Consider the following 17,102-nt stretch of genomic DNA (forward strand, 5'->3'; position numbering starts at 1 on the left):
ACTGGATATGACAAATGGCCCCTCGTTGGCTTCTGACAGCAATAGAAAAGGAGATTTTCATGAGTAGGTCTGGTCACTATTCACTCCCTTATTTAACCACCATTTGCTGGGCCTCATATAGACCAGGCACCCTATTAGGCATAAGGGGAAAGGTTGCTCCACAAGTGCCAGCTTTTGTGGAGCTCACATGCTCCCAGAAAGTCAGAAAACTAACTAGGTGAAAAAGAAGTGGTAAGAATAAAATGCACAAATGCACAAATGGTATGAATAAAATGCACAATGGATGATAAGATGTGAAGAGCAGGGGAGATCTGACTCAGGTTGGTCAGGAAAGCCTTCTTCAAAAGACACTTAACACATATTTATTGATCAACTACTATGGGCCAGAGCCTATAGGCTCCAAGGAAGTAAGTATGAAGAAAACATAGTCCTTGGCCTCAGGGAGCTTACTATCTAACAGGAGGGAGAGACTCATAAATGGACAATGACCACACAGGGCACCAGCCCAAAGATCCAGGTCAGCCCACAGAAGGGACACCCAACCTAGTCTAAGGGTCAGGAGCCACTTCCTTGGTAAAGTGGCCCAGGTCATCCATTAACCAATCCAGTATTTGGAGCCTATTCTTTGCCAAGGCCAAAGGCTACAAAGATGACTATGAGAGGCTCTGGATGTGTGTGTATGTGTGAAAGGCACAGACAAGAGCAAATGAGTTGGGCAGATGCTGGGGGTACTCAGGGAGGGGACAAATCTTCCTGGGGCATGTCCTAAATGTGCAGGAAAAATGAGTAGCAGGCATGGTACAGAAGACCTAGATTTGAGTTGGCAGCTGGGGTACCTGCTACACGATTTTGGACAAGCCGTTACCTTCTCATCTGTAGAACAGGGATAGGAAGATCTACCCACAGGTTAGCATAAGGATGCAGATTTGAAGGACTCTGGGAACCTGCCAAAAACGTGCTAGCAAGTGTGCTACTCCCTGGTGGGCTGCGAGGGTGGAACTTCACCTCTCCAGGTAAAGAGGTAGATGGGCACTGCTAGCACTGGAGACAGATCCAGGTCCTGTCTAGCTCTATTTATTTCCTTGTACTGCCTCAGACAGACATCGACCTTCCCAAGCCCCAGTTTCATTTGTAAGTGCCCATGAATGATATCCTGACACATGGCAGATGTTTAATGTCCCTCTCTTTCTCTCCTGACCTTCACCAGGATGGGAAGAGGGCTGAAGTCAGTTGGGTGTGTCCCTGGGGAAGTGACATGTCATTTTCTCTCTCCAAGAGGAGGAGGAAGGTGACAGTATCTTCCTTGCTCTAAATGAAACTCCTGCTTCATGTCTAGCCTAATGGAAACCTGCCTGGACTTCTCCCTGGAATCTCCTCTTCCTCCCCAGTATAGGCCTTTAGGGTACACAAAGTCATCAGCCACCCACTTATGACTGCAGAAATCGGGCTAGAATGTCATCTCAGTCCTTACCCCTCTCCTTGCCAAAGACCCTACACTGTGTCACCTTCATTCCTACAGATATTTGAAAGTCCACAATCTTTATTACACAAAGAGAATTAGTTAACATTTAGAAGGCTAAGCCATTCCCCACCCCCATCCCCTGCAAACATTTAATGAGCATCTGCTAAGAGCCCAAGCTGAGGAAATGCCCATGGAAAGGTAATACACTGAAAAATAATTCATACCAAGGTACAAGTGACTAATATCTGATCATTCCAGAAAAGGGTATAAGAAAAGATGGTATAAGGAGGATGAGAAGGGGACCATGAGAATATTGAATGTTTGATTTAGAAAGGGGGAGCTGGGGGTTAGGGGGCAGCGGTGCCTGGGTGGTTCAGTTGGTTAAGAGTCCAACTCTTGATTTCAGCTCAGGTCATGATCCCATGATCCTGGAGCCCCACATGGGATGGAGCCCCAGGTTGTGGGATGGAGAGATTCTCTCTCTCCCTCTGCCTCTCTCCCCCATATGCACACTCTCTTCCTCTCTAAAACAAATAGAAAAATTTAAGTCCAAAAATAAGACTGTGGACTTCATGAAGTTTACCAGTTGGCAATTCTGATAAAGAAGATAGGAATCAGGATAAATATGTATTCTAGCTCTTCTGGGTCTGTTTCCCAGCTAGACTGTATGTACCATAATGGCAGGAGGGCTGTTTTGTTTAGTGCAATACTATGGTCTAGCGCAGTGCTGGGCACACAGGGGACCTTGGATAGATGGGTGGATGGATAGAAGCATGCATGCTCATACAAGATATGAGGCCTTTCAAGGTGTGAAGGGCAGGGCACAGAAGGAAAAGGCTGAGAGAAGTTATTTTTCATCCATTCTTCCCTCCTTCACTCCCATCCATCCATTTATTTACCCTTCCTTCCTTCCTTCCTTCCTTCCTTCCTTCCTTCCTTCCTTCCTTCCTTCCTTCCTTCCTTCCTTCCCATCCATCCACCCATCCATCCATCCATCCATCCATCCATCCAATCACTTACTCATGCATGCATGTTTCTATCCATCCACCCATTTACCCAAGGTCCCCTATGTGCCCAGCACTGTGCTAGACCCGAAGTATTGCACTAAACAAAACAGCCCTCCTGCCATTGTAGTATATATAGTCTATCTGGGAAACAGACCCAGAAGAGGAACTAGAATACATATTTATCCTGACTCCTGTCTTCTTTATCAGAAGTTGCCAACTGGTAAACTTCATGAGGTCCACAGTCTTATTTTTGGACTTAAATTGACTACTTACAATAGAAAATTCATATAAAAAATTCAGATTTCTGGCTGTCCTTGGAAAATCAATGACTTAGCAACACCAGGCCCTTATTCCTGCATGGTGACAACTAGGTGAGTGAACTGAAGCTGCTGCCTTCAGAGGGGACATCAGTTCTTACACCCAACACAGTCCCCATGGTTTTGTCATTTTGTTGAAGCTGAAACCAAGTGGCAGACACCATTTGTCATAAATCATGTGCTGTTGTTTTCCTTACAGCAGGGAAATATTTCTCTATGCCTGTGCCTTTTCCTACCACCTGCCCCTTCACTCACAGACCATCTTGCCTCCTGTGAGCAGCTGCACAGGCAACCCCTAATTTAACTAATTCCATTCTGAAGATGGCAATCAGCTCAGTGCAAATTTTCAGGAAACCCACACCCTTACCCTTCCTGAAGATCCAGGGTGAGTGGTCAGGAAAATGGACACAAAGCACCATCTTCTCTCTTGCCATCACAGATAGCCTCCCTCCTGCCAAGGAAACATGTCCTAGGCAGGCTTCCACAGGCCCCAGGAGAAGAGACATTCTGTAATGAGGCTGGCATCTGCCCAGTGACCTGCCTCCCCCAGGGCAAGGCTGTAACCAGGTGGGGTGAAGTCTGTAGACTCAAGCACTGGAACAGCTATTGCTAAGAAAGTCATGGCATCTCAGGGACTCCATGAAAGGTCATTCAGAGGACCTGGGTGAGAAAACCACGTTTTGGAGGAAGAGGAGAAACTCACAAGGTAAACAGTTGAATTCTTCAGAGAAAAGCAAGGCAAAGTCAGAGAAGTGACTGAGACATAAAGTCATAGAGTAAAAAACAAAAAGCTTTAAGCTCAAGACTCCTGCAAGGGCTTATAAGCCAACCTCTTTATAGTTGGAGCCTCTTCTGCCTCCTTCCTTCCAAGTGGCCAGCCCAGTTGTGCTCGAACACCTGCAAGTGATGGGGAGATCATTCCCTCACTAGGAAGCCCATTTGATCTTTGGATGACTTTCCATTCTATATATTGAGCTGAAATACCTCTCCTGCTTAGTTGGCCCCACTGTTCCCAGGTCTTGTCTTGTAATGAAAGAAGTCTTGTAACTCAATGGTTTCTAAGTTTGGCTCATCATCATTAAAAACAAAAACAAACAAACAAACAAAAACAATTTCCCAAGCTCTACTTTGGATATTCTGAGTCAGTAGTTCTAAGGGCACTCTGCAGTGTGGCCTGTCCTGCACCTATCTGAATTTCCAGTAATAGCACCTCCATTTGCATCTGCACTGATGGAACCAAGCAGCTCTCTTGCACGTGGTCTTGGTGGAACTGTCCCAGGACATACTGTGGAACCAGCCAGGTTTGTGTTTCCCCAAGGTTTGGATTTGTTGGCAAAGAGGCACATGGCTGGGAGGGAACACGAGCTGGCTTCTCTAGAGAAGGCTGCCTACACAAGTCCCAGCCTCCTAGATCCCAGGGGAGCCCTGGGCCCCAGCCTCTCCGAGACTTGAGTCTTCATATTCTCTTTTGATTCTGTGAGCCTCCACATCCAAAACATCCCCATTTTGCCTAAGTCTGCCAAAGTCTACTCCTTTTTCTTGCAAACAAAGAACTCTATCTAACACAGAAAGTGTAGGGTGGTTCCTGGGAATCTGAATGTTGTTCTGATAGAAACAGTCTTTGGGGGAACATGATCTTAATCCATCATCATTTGACTTATGAGAAAAACGAGGCCCAAAGAGAAAAGTGGCTCCACTATGATCCCATAGCATCAACAGAGAAGGAAGGAATCTGGAAGAAACGGCATCTATCAGATTTCTCCCCACATTCCCTTCTGCTCAAAGACATTTCCCCCAGATTTTCTAGCCAGTTTCAGAGGGTGAAGACTCTACCAGGGCGAGAGACAGCTCTTCACTGTTTTCCCCCTCCCTCTCTCTCTCCCTGAAAGAGCTGGGTAGGAAGCAGCAGGGGCACCAGGCCTCAGGATTGGACAGCAGGAAGACCTCACGGAAAGAGGTCAGCACTTGAAAAATTCCTCAAGTCAAAGGGCTTGGGGCTTGGGTGCCACACAAGGCCCTCACTGTGTGCGTACATTGTCTCCCTGATAAAAGGGGCCGGGCCTGGGAAAACGGAGCCTGTCTCCAGGAGACTAGGCAGGCTGCTGGGGAATGCCCAAGGCCCCTCCCCTCCCCCAGGCACCAGGGCCAGGGAAGCAAGGGGGAGGGGCAGGAGTGCAGGGCAGGTGCCCAGAATGGGAGGGGTGAGTCCAGACATCCAGAGCCACTCTAGGTGCTATTGGGTGGCCTGTGTGAATTGGTGAATGAAGTGAGGAGGAAGGTGACATTAGGCCTTTCCTTTCTTCCTCTCCCTTCCATCCCTGTGTTTCCCCATAGGAAACAGCCAAGGCTTGCCTTGTTCAAGGAGAGGTTTGGGGGTAGAGGAAGCGGTGGGGCCAGATGTGAAGATTTTGTTTCCCAGAGCCAAGTCTCTCCAACAGAAAGGTGTGTGTCTCAGTTGTGAGACCCCCGAGCAACTCTAGGAGGAGGGGACCAGTTCAGGCCTCCATCTTGTCATCTTCACAGTAGAGTTCTGCCAGCTTACCAGCATCCAGACACCCCTCCTCCAGGCCTTCTGGAAGACAGCCCTCAAGCATATCCAGCTGAACTGAGAAGCATGCCAAGTGGCTTCCTTCCCCTGGCTTCCAGCACTATTATATTCATCAGTAATTAGTAATTGCAATTAATTGTTAATACAGTTACCATTTCAGTGCCTGTTATGACAAGCTAAGCCCTGTCCCAGCCCCACCCGTGCCATCATCTCTAATCTTGGCAAGGACCCTTCACAAAAGATATACCATGATTCTGCCTCACAGGCTGGAATGTGAGGTTCAGAGGTCACACCTCCCAAGGTCATGTAAGTGAGAGGGAGAAGAGACCTGGGCAGTCTGCCTTGAGACTGTCTACTAGTTTTATTTCCTCTCTGCTGGTGACTGACAACTCTCAGTCCTTGTCACAGGCAGGGAAAGCTGAGAATGGGGTCAACTGAGGGGCTTATTTTGGTTCTCTGACCAGGAAGCAAGAGTGCAAAGACCAGCCTCTCACTTGGGCCCATGTTAGCAGGCTCAGATGGTGGCAACTGTCTCTCGTTGCCATCCTCCATAAGTAGGGTATCTAGATAAAGACGGGTCACCCAGTTCAATTCGAATTTGGGATAAACAACCAACAATTTGATAGTATAAATCTATACCAAATATTGCAGGAGATAAATTGATTGCTTATCCAAGTATTAACTGAGTGGAATCCAGCAACCCTGCCCCAAAGCCACTGCTGGTGAGGGCAGCTCGGCGTTCAAATACCCCCTGTAGGTGACAAAGTAGGAAGCAGAATGTCCTGGTCACCATGGGGCCAATTAGGCCCACTGCAAGGCTTTGAGGGGCCTGCCAACATGCCCTGAAGTCCTCATGCCTTCAGTCAAAGCAGCCGGAAGCAGTTCAGCTCCTCAAGTGGAGGCTGGAGCCTCAGAGTTACCAGCTGAACAATGAGGGGTGGGGGGTAGGGAGGGAGCTTGGGCAAAGCATGGGCATCAGGTACTCTTCCTGAATTCCAGGGCAATTGACTATTTTCTGAGAAAGACTCTCCCCGAGGGCATCCTCGATCCTGAACTCTCCCTTAATAATAAGATCAGCCTTTAGCAAGAGCATCTATTTGTTTGTTAATTAAATCATTCGTGTTTCCTATCTTACCTTGTGCCAGGTGCTGTGCTGGCCTCTGAGGATACGGTATTCAAGCAAAGGAGGCCTAAACTCCACCCTCCTGGAGCCTATGCTCTAGCACAGGACCACAGCACAGGCAAAGAAACCATACACATGGAAAAACGCCTGTAAGGGAGAGGAACAGCGTGTTCCCACTGGAGCCTTGGAACATTCCTGTGAGCTCGCTGGTATGGTGACAGTGGTGGCATTATGGTCCCCCACTTTACAGATGAGGACACTGAGGCTCAGAAAGGTAAGGTGGCTTGGCCAAGAGCTGGTAAGCGGCAGAGCTGGGACTTCAACCCCAACCTGCCACCAGCCAGCCCTGAGTTCTCTGCATTTTACTTTCCTTCCCATTTTAACTCTCTTAGGAAACATGTCTGACATGTGTTAGGAAATCACATATTTAATATCAAAACACAGGGGGAAAGAGCAGAAAACATCCTGTTGGAGCCTGAAACTGAGGAAAATAGCCCAAAGGCAATTTCTGTGAAGGATCCAATTCCCAAACCTGAGACCAGGAGTGTCTGGATGGCTACAGGAACCCCCTTTCCTCCTGGCATCTTCTCGTTCCAGCTGCCCACAGGGCTCCAGCAGGGTGGGGCCGCCTGGCTTGAGGTGGGGCACTTTCCTCTGAGGGTGAGGTCACCGGGATCCTGTGCTTGGCCGCAGTGCTGTTACATGGAGTCCTGCCACCCTGTCTCCTCCCACTGCTCTCAGACACAGGGTGTGTGCGGGCGTGTGTGCATGTGTGACCCTCTCTTGAGCAGGCTCTGCCGGTCAATGCCCTCACACACAGCGCGGGAGGGTTTGTACTCAGGTGGGAAAAATGATGAGAGAACAGGGTGTCCAGAATGGTCTGAGCTGGATTCCCAGATGCCACTGACATCTGTTTCGATTTTGGGCTCGGGGCCTCCGTTTTCCTTACGTACAAAATGAGAGCAGTGAAAGTACTCCATCCAGTTGTTGGGAGGACTGACTTAGAGCATCTATGGAAACCTTTTTGGTGGTACAAAGTACACAAGTGTTTGCCACATGACAATGATGAAGATATGACCCCAACCCCAAAGAGCTCATGGTTTATTCATCTGTGTGTTCATTCGTTTTTTGACCAAGACTTTTCAGCATCTATCTCTTGCCAAACACTGAAGTCCTGTGCAGGGGTCAGCAGGAGCTGTGGCTCCGTCAGAAATGCCTAGGGTACCAACCTAGCCACCCACCTGTTTTTGGTTCCCTGAGCAGGGGCCTGTGTTCTGTGTTCTGCTTCCTCACCTGTACAATTGCCCTCCAGGCCAATCAAGAAGTGCCTACGACCAGAGCTATGTTGGCAAGTGATTAGACCAGAGCTGTGTTGGCAAATGATTAATAACCAGCTCTCTGGGGAGAACTGAAAGCCCTATTTTGTAGCATTTGCCAATTTCCATGGTGTAAATGCTCTCATGTGGCCACTGTGACTTTCTGTTGGATTGAGTATGAAAGGGGAAAAAGAGGATTTCAGAATGTCACTCAAGTCCCTCCTTAAGTGTCACTGTCACCATCCTCATCCGTCATTACCAATAACTCATCACCTCCAAAGTTACTCATTCAATCAACAGACATTTCCTAACAAACTACCTGCCCCGTTGTAGGTGTTGGGATACAAAGACACCACCTGGGAGTGGGACAGATGGGGTGGTCGTAGGAGGGACACAAATTATTATACAACATTTCTTGGTGAATCTAGAAATGCACAAGGTGCTTGGATGGGTACCACTGACCATTATTGAGTAGGACAGCGTAGCCTGATACACTCCAGGCTGGAAGGATAGTAGCAGAGGGTTCAAATCAAGAATACCTTTTCATTTCCTCCCCAACAAATAAAAGAAAGAAACGCAGGGAAGGGTGGAGAATAGAAGGGAAGGTAACAATAGATCATTGTTGAAATGGAATAGCAGACATTCTGGGAACAAGGCCATGGGTGAGGTAAGAGGGGAGGAGAGCCAGAGTTCCACAGGCCATTGGAGGGAGGGATTGGGGGCAAAGGCTTAGCTGCTTCTATCCCCCTCACCCCAACACCCTGCTCCTCAACCCCATCCAGCCTCTGGAGATTTTGTAGGTAAAACCATGAGCAGGGAGGTACACTCAATCCAAGCATGATTATGAGCAATCTTTTTTTGGTCACACTCAATGTTTTGATTTTGAAATCAAACCTGGAATTCTGGTATATTCTGTGGGCAATAATAAAACTTTGTGCCAACTTTTTTTTTAGACAATCTCAAATAGCAGCCTTACAGTTATCCTCACATACTGGAAAATAAAGAGCCAAGATTTTACACATAGGTGAGTAAAAACAGACACCCCTCGACTGCATGTATTATACTGCTGAGTCCTAAGGTAAGGTGACTTTCAGGCCCCGTTATGCTCATTAAAAGTTATCCTCATTGGACTGGAGTGGGGGCAATGGTATGCTAATTGAACATTTACTGTGTGTTAAGCACCAAGGATATAAGGAAGAACAAGACACAGGCCTTGTTCTGGCACAAGAGACAGCCACCTGCTAGCCAATGATCATACAGTGTGAAATTACTATAGCACCATGAAATACACTTTACGTTATATAAAGGAGGTGGTTGTTAGCAACGTTGGCAGGGTCAAGGGTGTCAGGGAAGACTTCACAAAAGAGGTGACACCTGAGCAGGCTTTTAAAGATGAATGGAAATTGGACAAGTGAATGAGATAGGGAAGGGCATTCCAGGTAGCAGGAAGCAGAATGTGCTAAGGCAAATGTGTTTGAGAACCATAGGTTGTTTTTTTGTAAAGCAGGAAGTGGAGCTGGAGACAGAACTAGAGGGAGGCAGGCAAGCTGATGAATGAATCTGAACTTGAGGACAATGATGCAGCAACAGAGGGTTATAATAGGGGATGAACGGTGGGAGCAAACCGATCAGTTCTGTGTTTCACAAAATGACCCTTTGATGGTAACATGGAAGGTAACCAGGGGGTCAAGACTAGAGGTCTGGGACCAGTGAGGCTGCTGGAAAATTCTAGGCAAGAGAAAGAGTGGGCAGGCAATAAGGCTGAAGAATACTGAGCCTGAGATTCATTTATTTTATTTCTCCTTTCCCTTGGTTCTTGTGGTTCTTCAAGATTGATTGGTCTCCCCTCATCCCAGAGGATAGCACCAACTTGAGTTCAGACCTGTTACTGAACTGGGCTTTATGGAGGCTGGCCCAAAGTTCCCCAAACACCACTGCTGTAGCTGGGCTCACCTCCATGGCCAATCCCAAAAGGTGGTAGGATCTTACAAAGTTCAGCCATAAGTTGTTTTTCCCAGCAAAGGTGGCTTTGGGGCCCTCTATTTCTCCTCAGAGGATGAGAAGTCCTTCTCCCTGGGTCACTCAGCAGGTAACAGATAGTCCTTGGGGGACCCAGGCTGGTTCAGAGAGTCTGCAAGCTGGCCTCTGCCAGGAGGGGGAGCGTGGGGGCTTCCTGCAAACTCCCTCAGCACAAGGAAACTTGATTCTGCAGGAAGGCCCAAGACCCAGAATGGGAAGACAGAGGATGTGGGACTGAGAACAGAGAAAAGGGAGCAGCATTGTTCCTGGTGGGTTCACTCTCAGTCCAGACAGTGGCTATCTCCCCCTTCATTATCATCTCAAAGGGGGGTAAAAAAGGGGCCCTGTGAGCTGGCTTCTCCCCTTTAACAACTTCTTCCTCTCAGGAGACAGTTTGCACAATGGAGGAGGGGCCGGGTGGGGGCTGACCCAGGCAGCCCACACTCTGCCAAAGCTGCCCGGGACAGTGGGGCTGGCCCGCCACCTGCTGGCCACTCCTGGTGGCAGGGAACAAACATCTTTCAGAACTCTGCAGGGGCAGACTGGGATTTCCCAGGCAGCCAGCATCAATCTGGAGAAAGCTGGGAATGTATTAAGATTCAGAGAGGTTAGGAAGCTGAAGAAGAATCTAGGATGGAGTTCTGCAGAAGCTGATGTGTCCGCAGGCAGGAAGTCCCCAACACAAACATCCAGTGGATGCAGAACCAGTTTCCAGGAAAGTTAATGTGCCTCAGTTTCTCCATTCTCCCCTTTTTTACTCACTGAAGGGCAAGAGAAATACTGCTGTTTGGAGACCTAATTGAAGTGTGGGTATAAGAGGCATGATTGACACAGACTGGGAGACACTCCTCTGGCCAAAATCATGCCCCCCATCAGCATACACAGCCTAAAATTCACACATTCACACATGGTCTTCAGATTAGAGAGATGGAAACCAAGTCAAATTTAAATGTTACTTGGATGGGTGAAATAGGTGATGGGGATTAAGGAATGCACTTGTCATGATGCACAGGATGATGTACAGAATTGGTGAATCACTATGTTGTACACCTGAAACTAACATAACACGGTATGTTAACTAACTGGAATTAAAATAAAGACTTAAAATAATAAACGTTACTTGGGTGAGGCCATTGCATTTTGGCCTCGTTCGCTGTGCCCACACACCATACTGCTACATACCGCATGGGCACCGGGAGGACAGAGATTAATTAATAAGACCCAACCTTATTACTCAGGAGCTAACAGGCACAAGTGACCAATAGAAAACTGCACAACAGGATAAATCCTAATCCACTCTGCCCATTATTGGGGATGAAGAGATTAAATAAACATGATTATGAGGGGCTGCCATCAAGATGATTAATGTCGCATAGGTCACAAAAGTCTGCAATAGTAACACTATTAGATTACACTATTAGATAGATTAGATAGATAGTAACACTATTAGATAACACTAATAGATGCTACTGTCTACCAGACACATCCTAAGCACTTTTATATTAACTCAGATTTTAACCCAATTGCATGCATTAACTCTACTAGGTAGGTACTATTTTATTCCCATTTAGGTACAGTAACTTGCAAAGGTCATTTGGCTACTATGGGGTACAAATGGGATGTGAACCTAGACAACTTAGCTCTGAAGTCTGTGTTCCTCACCATTGTACGGTGCTGTCATTTATCAGCTCACCCTCCAAACAGAAAGTAACTGTCTTGATAAATAGGTTTTTAAATAACCCCTGACCATTGCCATATCATGGCAAACCCTGGCTGAGGCCGAGGAAACATGGTCAGCATGGTACGGTCAAAACCAAGGTCAAGTATGGGGCTGAAAAGAAACAAGAAGACTACAAAGGCCATGCAGGCATTTTGATTAGTGGGCAGACAAGCAGCAGGGTTGCACAGGCAGCAGTGCCTGAAAGCAAAATCTCTGCAGAAATCAACCACTAAATTCAGAACCTAAAGATGCTGCTTTACATAAGCGCATAAACAGATAAACAAGGCTTCATGAGGAGAGGCTTCAAGCAAGCAGCAACACTGAAGATAATGCAGACTAGATCAAAACAGAGGCCATGCCCATGATCTCACCTTGCTTAAGATGAACTAACTTTTTAGCAGGAAAGTAAAGACTGCTGTCTACACCTGCTGAACATGCTTCCATGTTGACTGTACTGAATATCATACACTATAAATATCTCCCATTCCAAAGTACAGGGTCAGTCATTCCCAACCTGAGTTAACTCCTCAAGTGAATGTGAGTGTGCACATGCATGTTAGAATAACAGAGCCTGTGACATGCTCGGTGAACTGAATGCATTAACTTATTCACCTAAGACCTATTTACCAGGTGCCTATGAGGTGCCTACTACGTGGCAGCCTTTGAAGACACACGCGTGCAACCTTGCTCTCCAGCCCCATGACCATTTATGAGTCCACTGTCAGAACCGCCCTGGATGGAGTGCTTCCAGGTCTCCACACTTGGCATTATTTTGTAGACTGCAAATTCCATGTCCCCAACTAGGACTGATAATATTTAGCACCCTCTCCACCAAATCTTTGGTGTAGAGACCTATCCTCCAACTTCAGATCCATGTGAGCAAGGTCTGCTCACCACTTACCTGAGCACCTAAGGCTGTGACTTGCACTCCACTGGTGCTCAGTAACTATTTGTAGAACAGTTTCAATGACCTTGACATGTCCAATCTCTGACTCTGGAGAGCTTACCATGGATCAGCATGCCTAACAAGAGACTGGAAGGCATATCATTTCTGCCCATGTTTGATGTTAAGAGAACAGGTTCTGGACAAACTCAGGCACTCTGGTCTCAAGGGTGTTAGATAAGGACTGTGGGTCTCTGTTCATTTCTTTTACCCTCATAACAACCTTACTGAATGGATGGAGGATGGCTGAGGCTGAAAGAGGCTAAGCAACTTGCCTGAGTTATTTTGGGTTTTTAAAGTTTTCCATTCTTAGGAAGGTAATATGGTATGTATACCATATATTATATAACACTTCTGGTGAGCTCTGAGCGGTACCCCATTGCAAATGTATTAACATGTAAATCAAGGGGGCGCCTGGGTGGCTCAGTTGGTTAAGCATCCGACTTTGGCTCAGGTCATGATCTTCCAGTTCCTGGGGTCAATCCCCGCATCGGGCTCTGTGCTGACTACTCAAAGACTTGAGACTGCTTCAGATCCTATGTCTCCCTCTCTCCTTGCCCCTCTCCTGCTCACACTGTCTCTGTCTCTCAAAAACAAATAAACATTAAAAATTTTTTTTTAAAAAAGATGTAAATCAAGATTGCCATATCATTTATGGTCACACACAGTGAATGGTATAACGAAGACTGTTAGAGTCTCACTTTCCCTCAGATCAGGCTTTGCTGCCACATGGATTATAAAATATTTTCCAGTTTTCAGAGCTTTTTGGATTTTTGGATTTGCTGGCAAGGGATTGGGATTGTAAACGTAAAGCACGAAACAGGTGCCATGGTGCCTGGCATGCAGTAGCCACATAGTAAATGTAGTTTCCTGCCCTCTGGCCAGTCTCTGATACTCTGATCAAACCTCTCAGCTTTCCCCTCTCTTCCCTCCCCCAGGAGTGAGATAAGCCCCCATCACCTTTCTTGCCCCTAGGCAGATTCTGGCTTACCAATCTGTGTGGGCATCATCAATCACCAATAGGATCCTGGGCCTTTGAACAATGGGAGCAGAGGGACCCGGAGGCTCCATCAGCCCTGAGGGGGCTGCTGAGGTCTGCTTCATGGCACTGGAGAAGGAGCTGAAGAGGCTGGATCCTGGAGAGGAGAAGGAGGCTGCCAGGGGCTGGGGGTGCCTCCTCTCCATGGCTGGGGATGCAGGGGAGCTGGTAGAGCTGTCTGGGCGCTGCAGGTCTGTCATGTAGCCATTAGGCAGGTTGGCCACGAAGCTGCTGTCAGAGAGGCGCCGCCGGAGGAAATTCATGGCTACAGATGGAAGAGGTGGCTTGTTCCCACACAGACTTGTCTAGGTGAGGCCCAGAACACAGGCGGCCAGGGATAGGAGATGGTAGGGTCTTAAGCCGGAAGAGCCAGGGGAATCCTGCCCAAGTAGGCTTCAGCTGTCTTTGCTAACCTGTGGAAACAGGCCAACACACACATTAGTGGAAATGACCTCTGCCCTGTAAGAGCAAACAGATATGGCGCCTTCCTGCCCCACTGCTGGGGGCAGTATAAAGTGGGACATCTTTTTGGAAAAGAATTTGGCAACATGTAATCAGAGCATAACCTTTTAACCTACAATTTCCATTTTCTGGAATTCTCCCCCAAGAAAGGAATCTCAGTTACAGAAAAAGCCTCCTGCACAAATATATTCTTCATAGCATTATTTACACTAGCAAAATATTGGAAGGAACTTTAATCTTCAGTCACAAAATAATGAGTAAATAAGCTACAGCACACTCAGTGAAAATTTTTGTGGCTATTAAAAGTGGGAACATAAAAAGAGCTTTTAGTACCACAGAAAAAATTTCATGTTGTACTTTGAAAGATCATGCTACAAGTTTATAGGTACAGAATGACTACAACCACATAAAAGATGAAATGACATAACTGTGAATAGAAAATACATTGGAATGTTAACCACAATTATATTGGGGTAATGTAATTACATGGCTTTTTTATTCTTTTCCACTTACCTATCTTTTCAAGACTTTCTAGAATATATATTGCTGTGGACTGAACTGCGTCCCCCAGTTTTCATATGTTGAAGCCCTAACCCCCAATGTGCTGTTAATTGAAGATGGTGAACTTAAGGAGGTAAAGTTGGATGAGGGGGCGCCTGGGTGGTCCAGTAGGTTGAGCATCTGATGTTGGTTCAGGTCATGGTCTCACAGTTCTTGGCTTTGAGCCCTGTGTTAGGCTCTGTGCTGACACCCCAGAGCCTGGAGCCTGCTTCTGATTCTGTGTCTCACTCTCTCTGCCCTTCCCTGGTCACACTCTGTCTCCCTCTCTCTCTGCCCCTCCCCTGCTTGCACTTTGTCTCTCTTAAAAATAAATAAACATTAAAAAAAATTAACATTAGATGAGGTCATGGGGGTGGGGCCCTCATGATGAGATTAGTGGCTTTATAAGACGACACACTAGAGAGCTTGCTCTCGCTCCGCCAGGCGAGGACACAGAGAGAAGGAAGCTGTCTGCAGGCCAGGAAGACGCCCTCACCAGAAACCAGCCATGGTAGCACCATGATCTCAGACTTTCAGCCTCCAGAATTGTGAGAAAATAAATTTGTTGTTTAAGTCACACAGTCTGTGGTATTTTATTATGGTAACCCAAGCAGACTAATACACATATGTACAGCTTTTCTGAACAGAAGAAAATAAGTTTCAAAAAAAACAACAGCAGATTATTCATTGGAGATTGAAATATCCCACTGAGAAAAATGATCATTCAAATGATGCAGTTAGACCCCTCATATTTTTTTGAGATTTTATATTTTTATTGAAGTAAAATGTACTTCAACTGAGATGCACAGTCCTCAAGTGTACAATTCTTTGAGTTATGATAAATGAATACACCGGTACAAGATTTATTATACCTATGTCATCTCAGAAAGTTGTCTTGTGCCCCTTTCCAGTTAATCCACACATCCCCATAGGCAAATGCACTGCTGATGTCTGTCACCATATATTAATCTTGAACTTCATATAAATCATATGTATGATTCTTTTGTGAACGGCTTCCTGCCCTCAACACAGTGATTTTGAGACTTATCTAGACTGTATGTATCAAGAGTCATTCTGTTTTTCATTCCACTGGATGAATAAATGACAAATTTTTATACCCTCTCCTTTTGATAGACATTTGAAATGTTTCCAATTTGGGGGTATTATGAAAAGAATTGTTGTAAGGATTTTTTATTTAAGTGTCTTTGTGGAAAAAGAAAGAGTGAGAGGGAAAGAGAGCGAGAGGGAGATTTTTCTTCGGGAAAATATCTAGAAGTGAATTTGTTGGATCATAGCGTAGAAACATGTTTCCCTTTACAAGAAACTGTCATAAAGTTTCCCACAGTGGTTATGCTGTTTTCACATTTTATTTGAAAGTTCCAATTGCTTTACACCCTTATCAACATTTCATTGTCAGTCTTTAATCTTAGCCATTCTGATTGTTCTTGAGCAAATGGCTAAAAAAGAATTCTTGAGACGTCTTTGTTGCAAAAGATGATTTTATTAAAGCACGGGGACAGGACCCATGGGCAGAAGGAGCTGCACTGGGCTTGTAAGGAGTGACTGATTATATACTTTTAAGTTAGTGGGGGGTGAGGGATATCTTAAGTTTCTAAGGAATTTCAAAGCAAGGCTTGCAGGATTTTGAGGGGCTAGCTGCTATTAAGATACGCTTGCTTTTAGTCTTTAATAAAACAAAAATATTAAGGAAGTAAGGCAGCCATGAGTCACTTGAGGAATGTCACATTCTGCATGTTTCAGGTGTCTGTCAGTGGGTTGCCAGCTGTGAGATTTAATTTGAGCTACATTTCTCTTGCCTTTGTTTCCCTCATCAATTCCAGAGGGTGTAAAATAGTGTCTAATTGTGTTTTTAATTTATTTTCTCTGATACCTGATGAGGTTGAGCAACTTCCATGGGTTTACTTATCATTAATATATCTTCTTTCATGAAGCATCTGTTCAGGTCTTTGGCCCATTTTTTAAAAAAATTTTATTTAATTTATTTTTTTAACTTACATCCAAGTTAGTTAGCATATAGTGCAGCAATCATTTCAGGAGATTTCTTAATGCCCGTTACCCATTTAGCCCATCCCACCTCCCAAAACCCCTCCAGTACCCCTCTGTTTGTTCTCCATATTTAAGAGGCTCTTCTATTTTTGTCCCCGTTTTTATATTATTTTTGCTTCCCCTCCCCTATGTTCATCTGTTTTGTATCTTAAAGTCCTCAAATGAGTGAAGTCATATGATATTTGTCTTTTGCTAATTTTGCTTGGCATAATACACTCTAGTTCCATCCATGTAGTTGCAAATGGCAAGATTTTATTCTTTTTGATTACTGAGTAATACTCCATTGTGTGTGTGTGTGTGTGTGTGTGTGTGTGTGTGTGTATATATATATATATATATATATATATATATATATATATATATATACCACATCTTCTTTATCCATTCATCCATCAATGGACATTTGGGCTCTTTCCATACTTTGGCTATTGTTGACAGTGCTGCTATAAACATTGGGGTGCATGCGCCCCTTCGAAACAGCATACCTGTATCCCTTGGATAAATACCTAGTAGTGTAATTACTGGGCTGTTGGGTAGTC

The 17,102-nt window shown here is 45.7% G+C and overlaps 1 protein-coding gene across 2 annotated transcripts in view; it reads right to left on the bottom strand.

Moving 5' to 3' along the window:
- The window catches only part of SYN3 (synapsin III), a 464,763-nt gene that overhangs the window by 410,555 nt on the left and 37,106 nt on the right, over window positions 1-17,102 (bottom strand). For both annotated transcript variants that reach the window (XM_027070900.2, XM_027070901.2), the window contains exon 2: window positions 13,447-13,907. In XM_027070900.2, coding sequence (XP_026926701.2) covers window positions 13,447-13,757 — 311 coding nt within the window. In that variant the 5' untranslated portion in view covers window positions 13,758-13,907. The remainder of the gene's footprint in view (window positions 1-13,446; window positions 13,908-17,102) is intronic.

The sequence above is a fragment of the Acinonyx jubatus genome, chromosome B4, assembly GCF_027475565.1.
Source record: "Acinonyx jubatus isolate Ajub_Pintada_27869175 chromosome B4, VMU_Ajub_asm_v1.0, whole genome shotgun sequence".
Lineage (NCBI taxonomy): Eukaryota > Metazoa > Chordata > Mammalia > Carnivora > Felidae > Acinonyx > Acinonyx jubatus.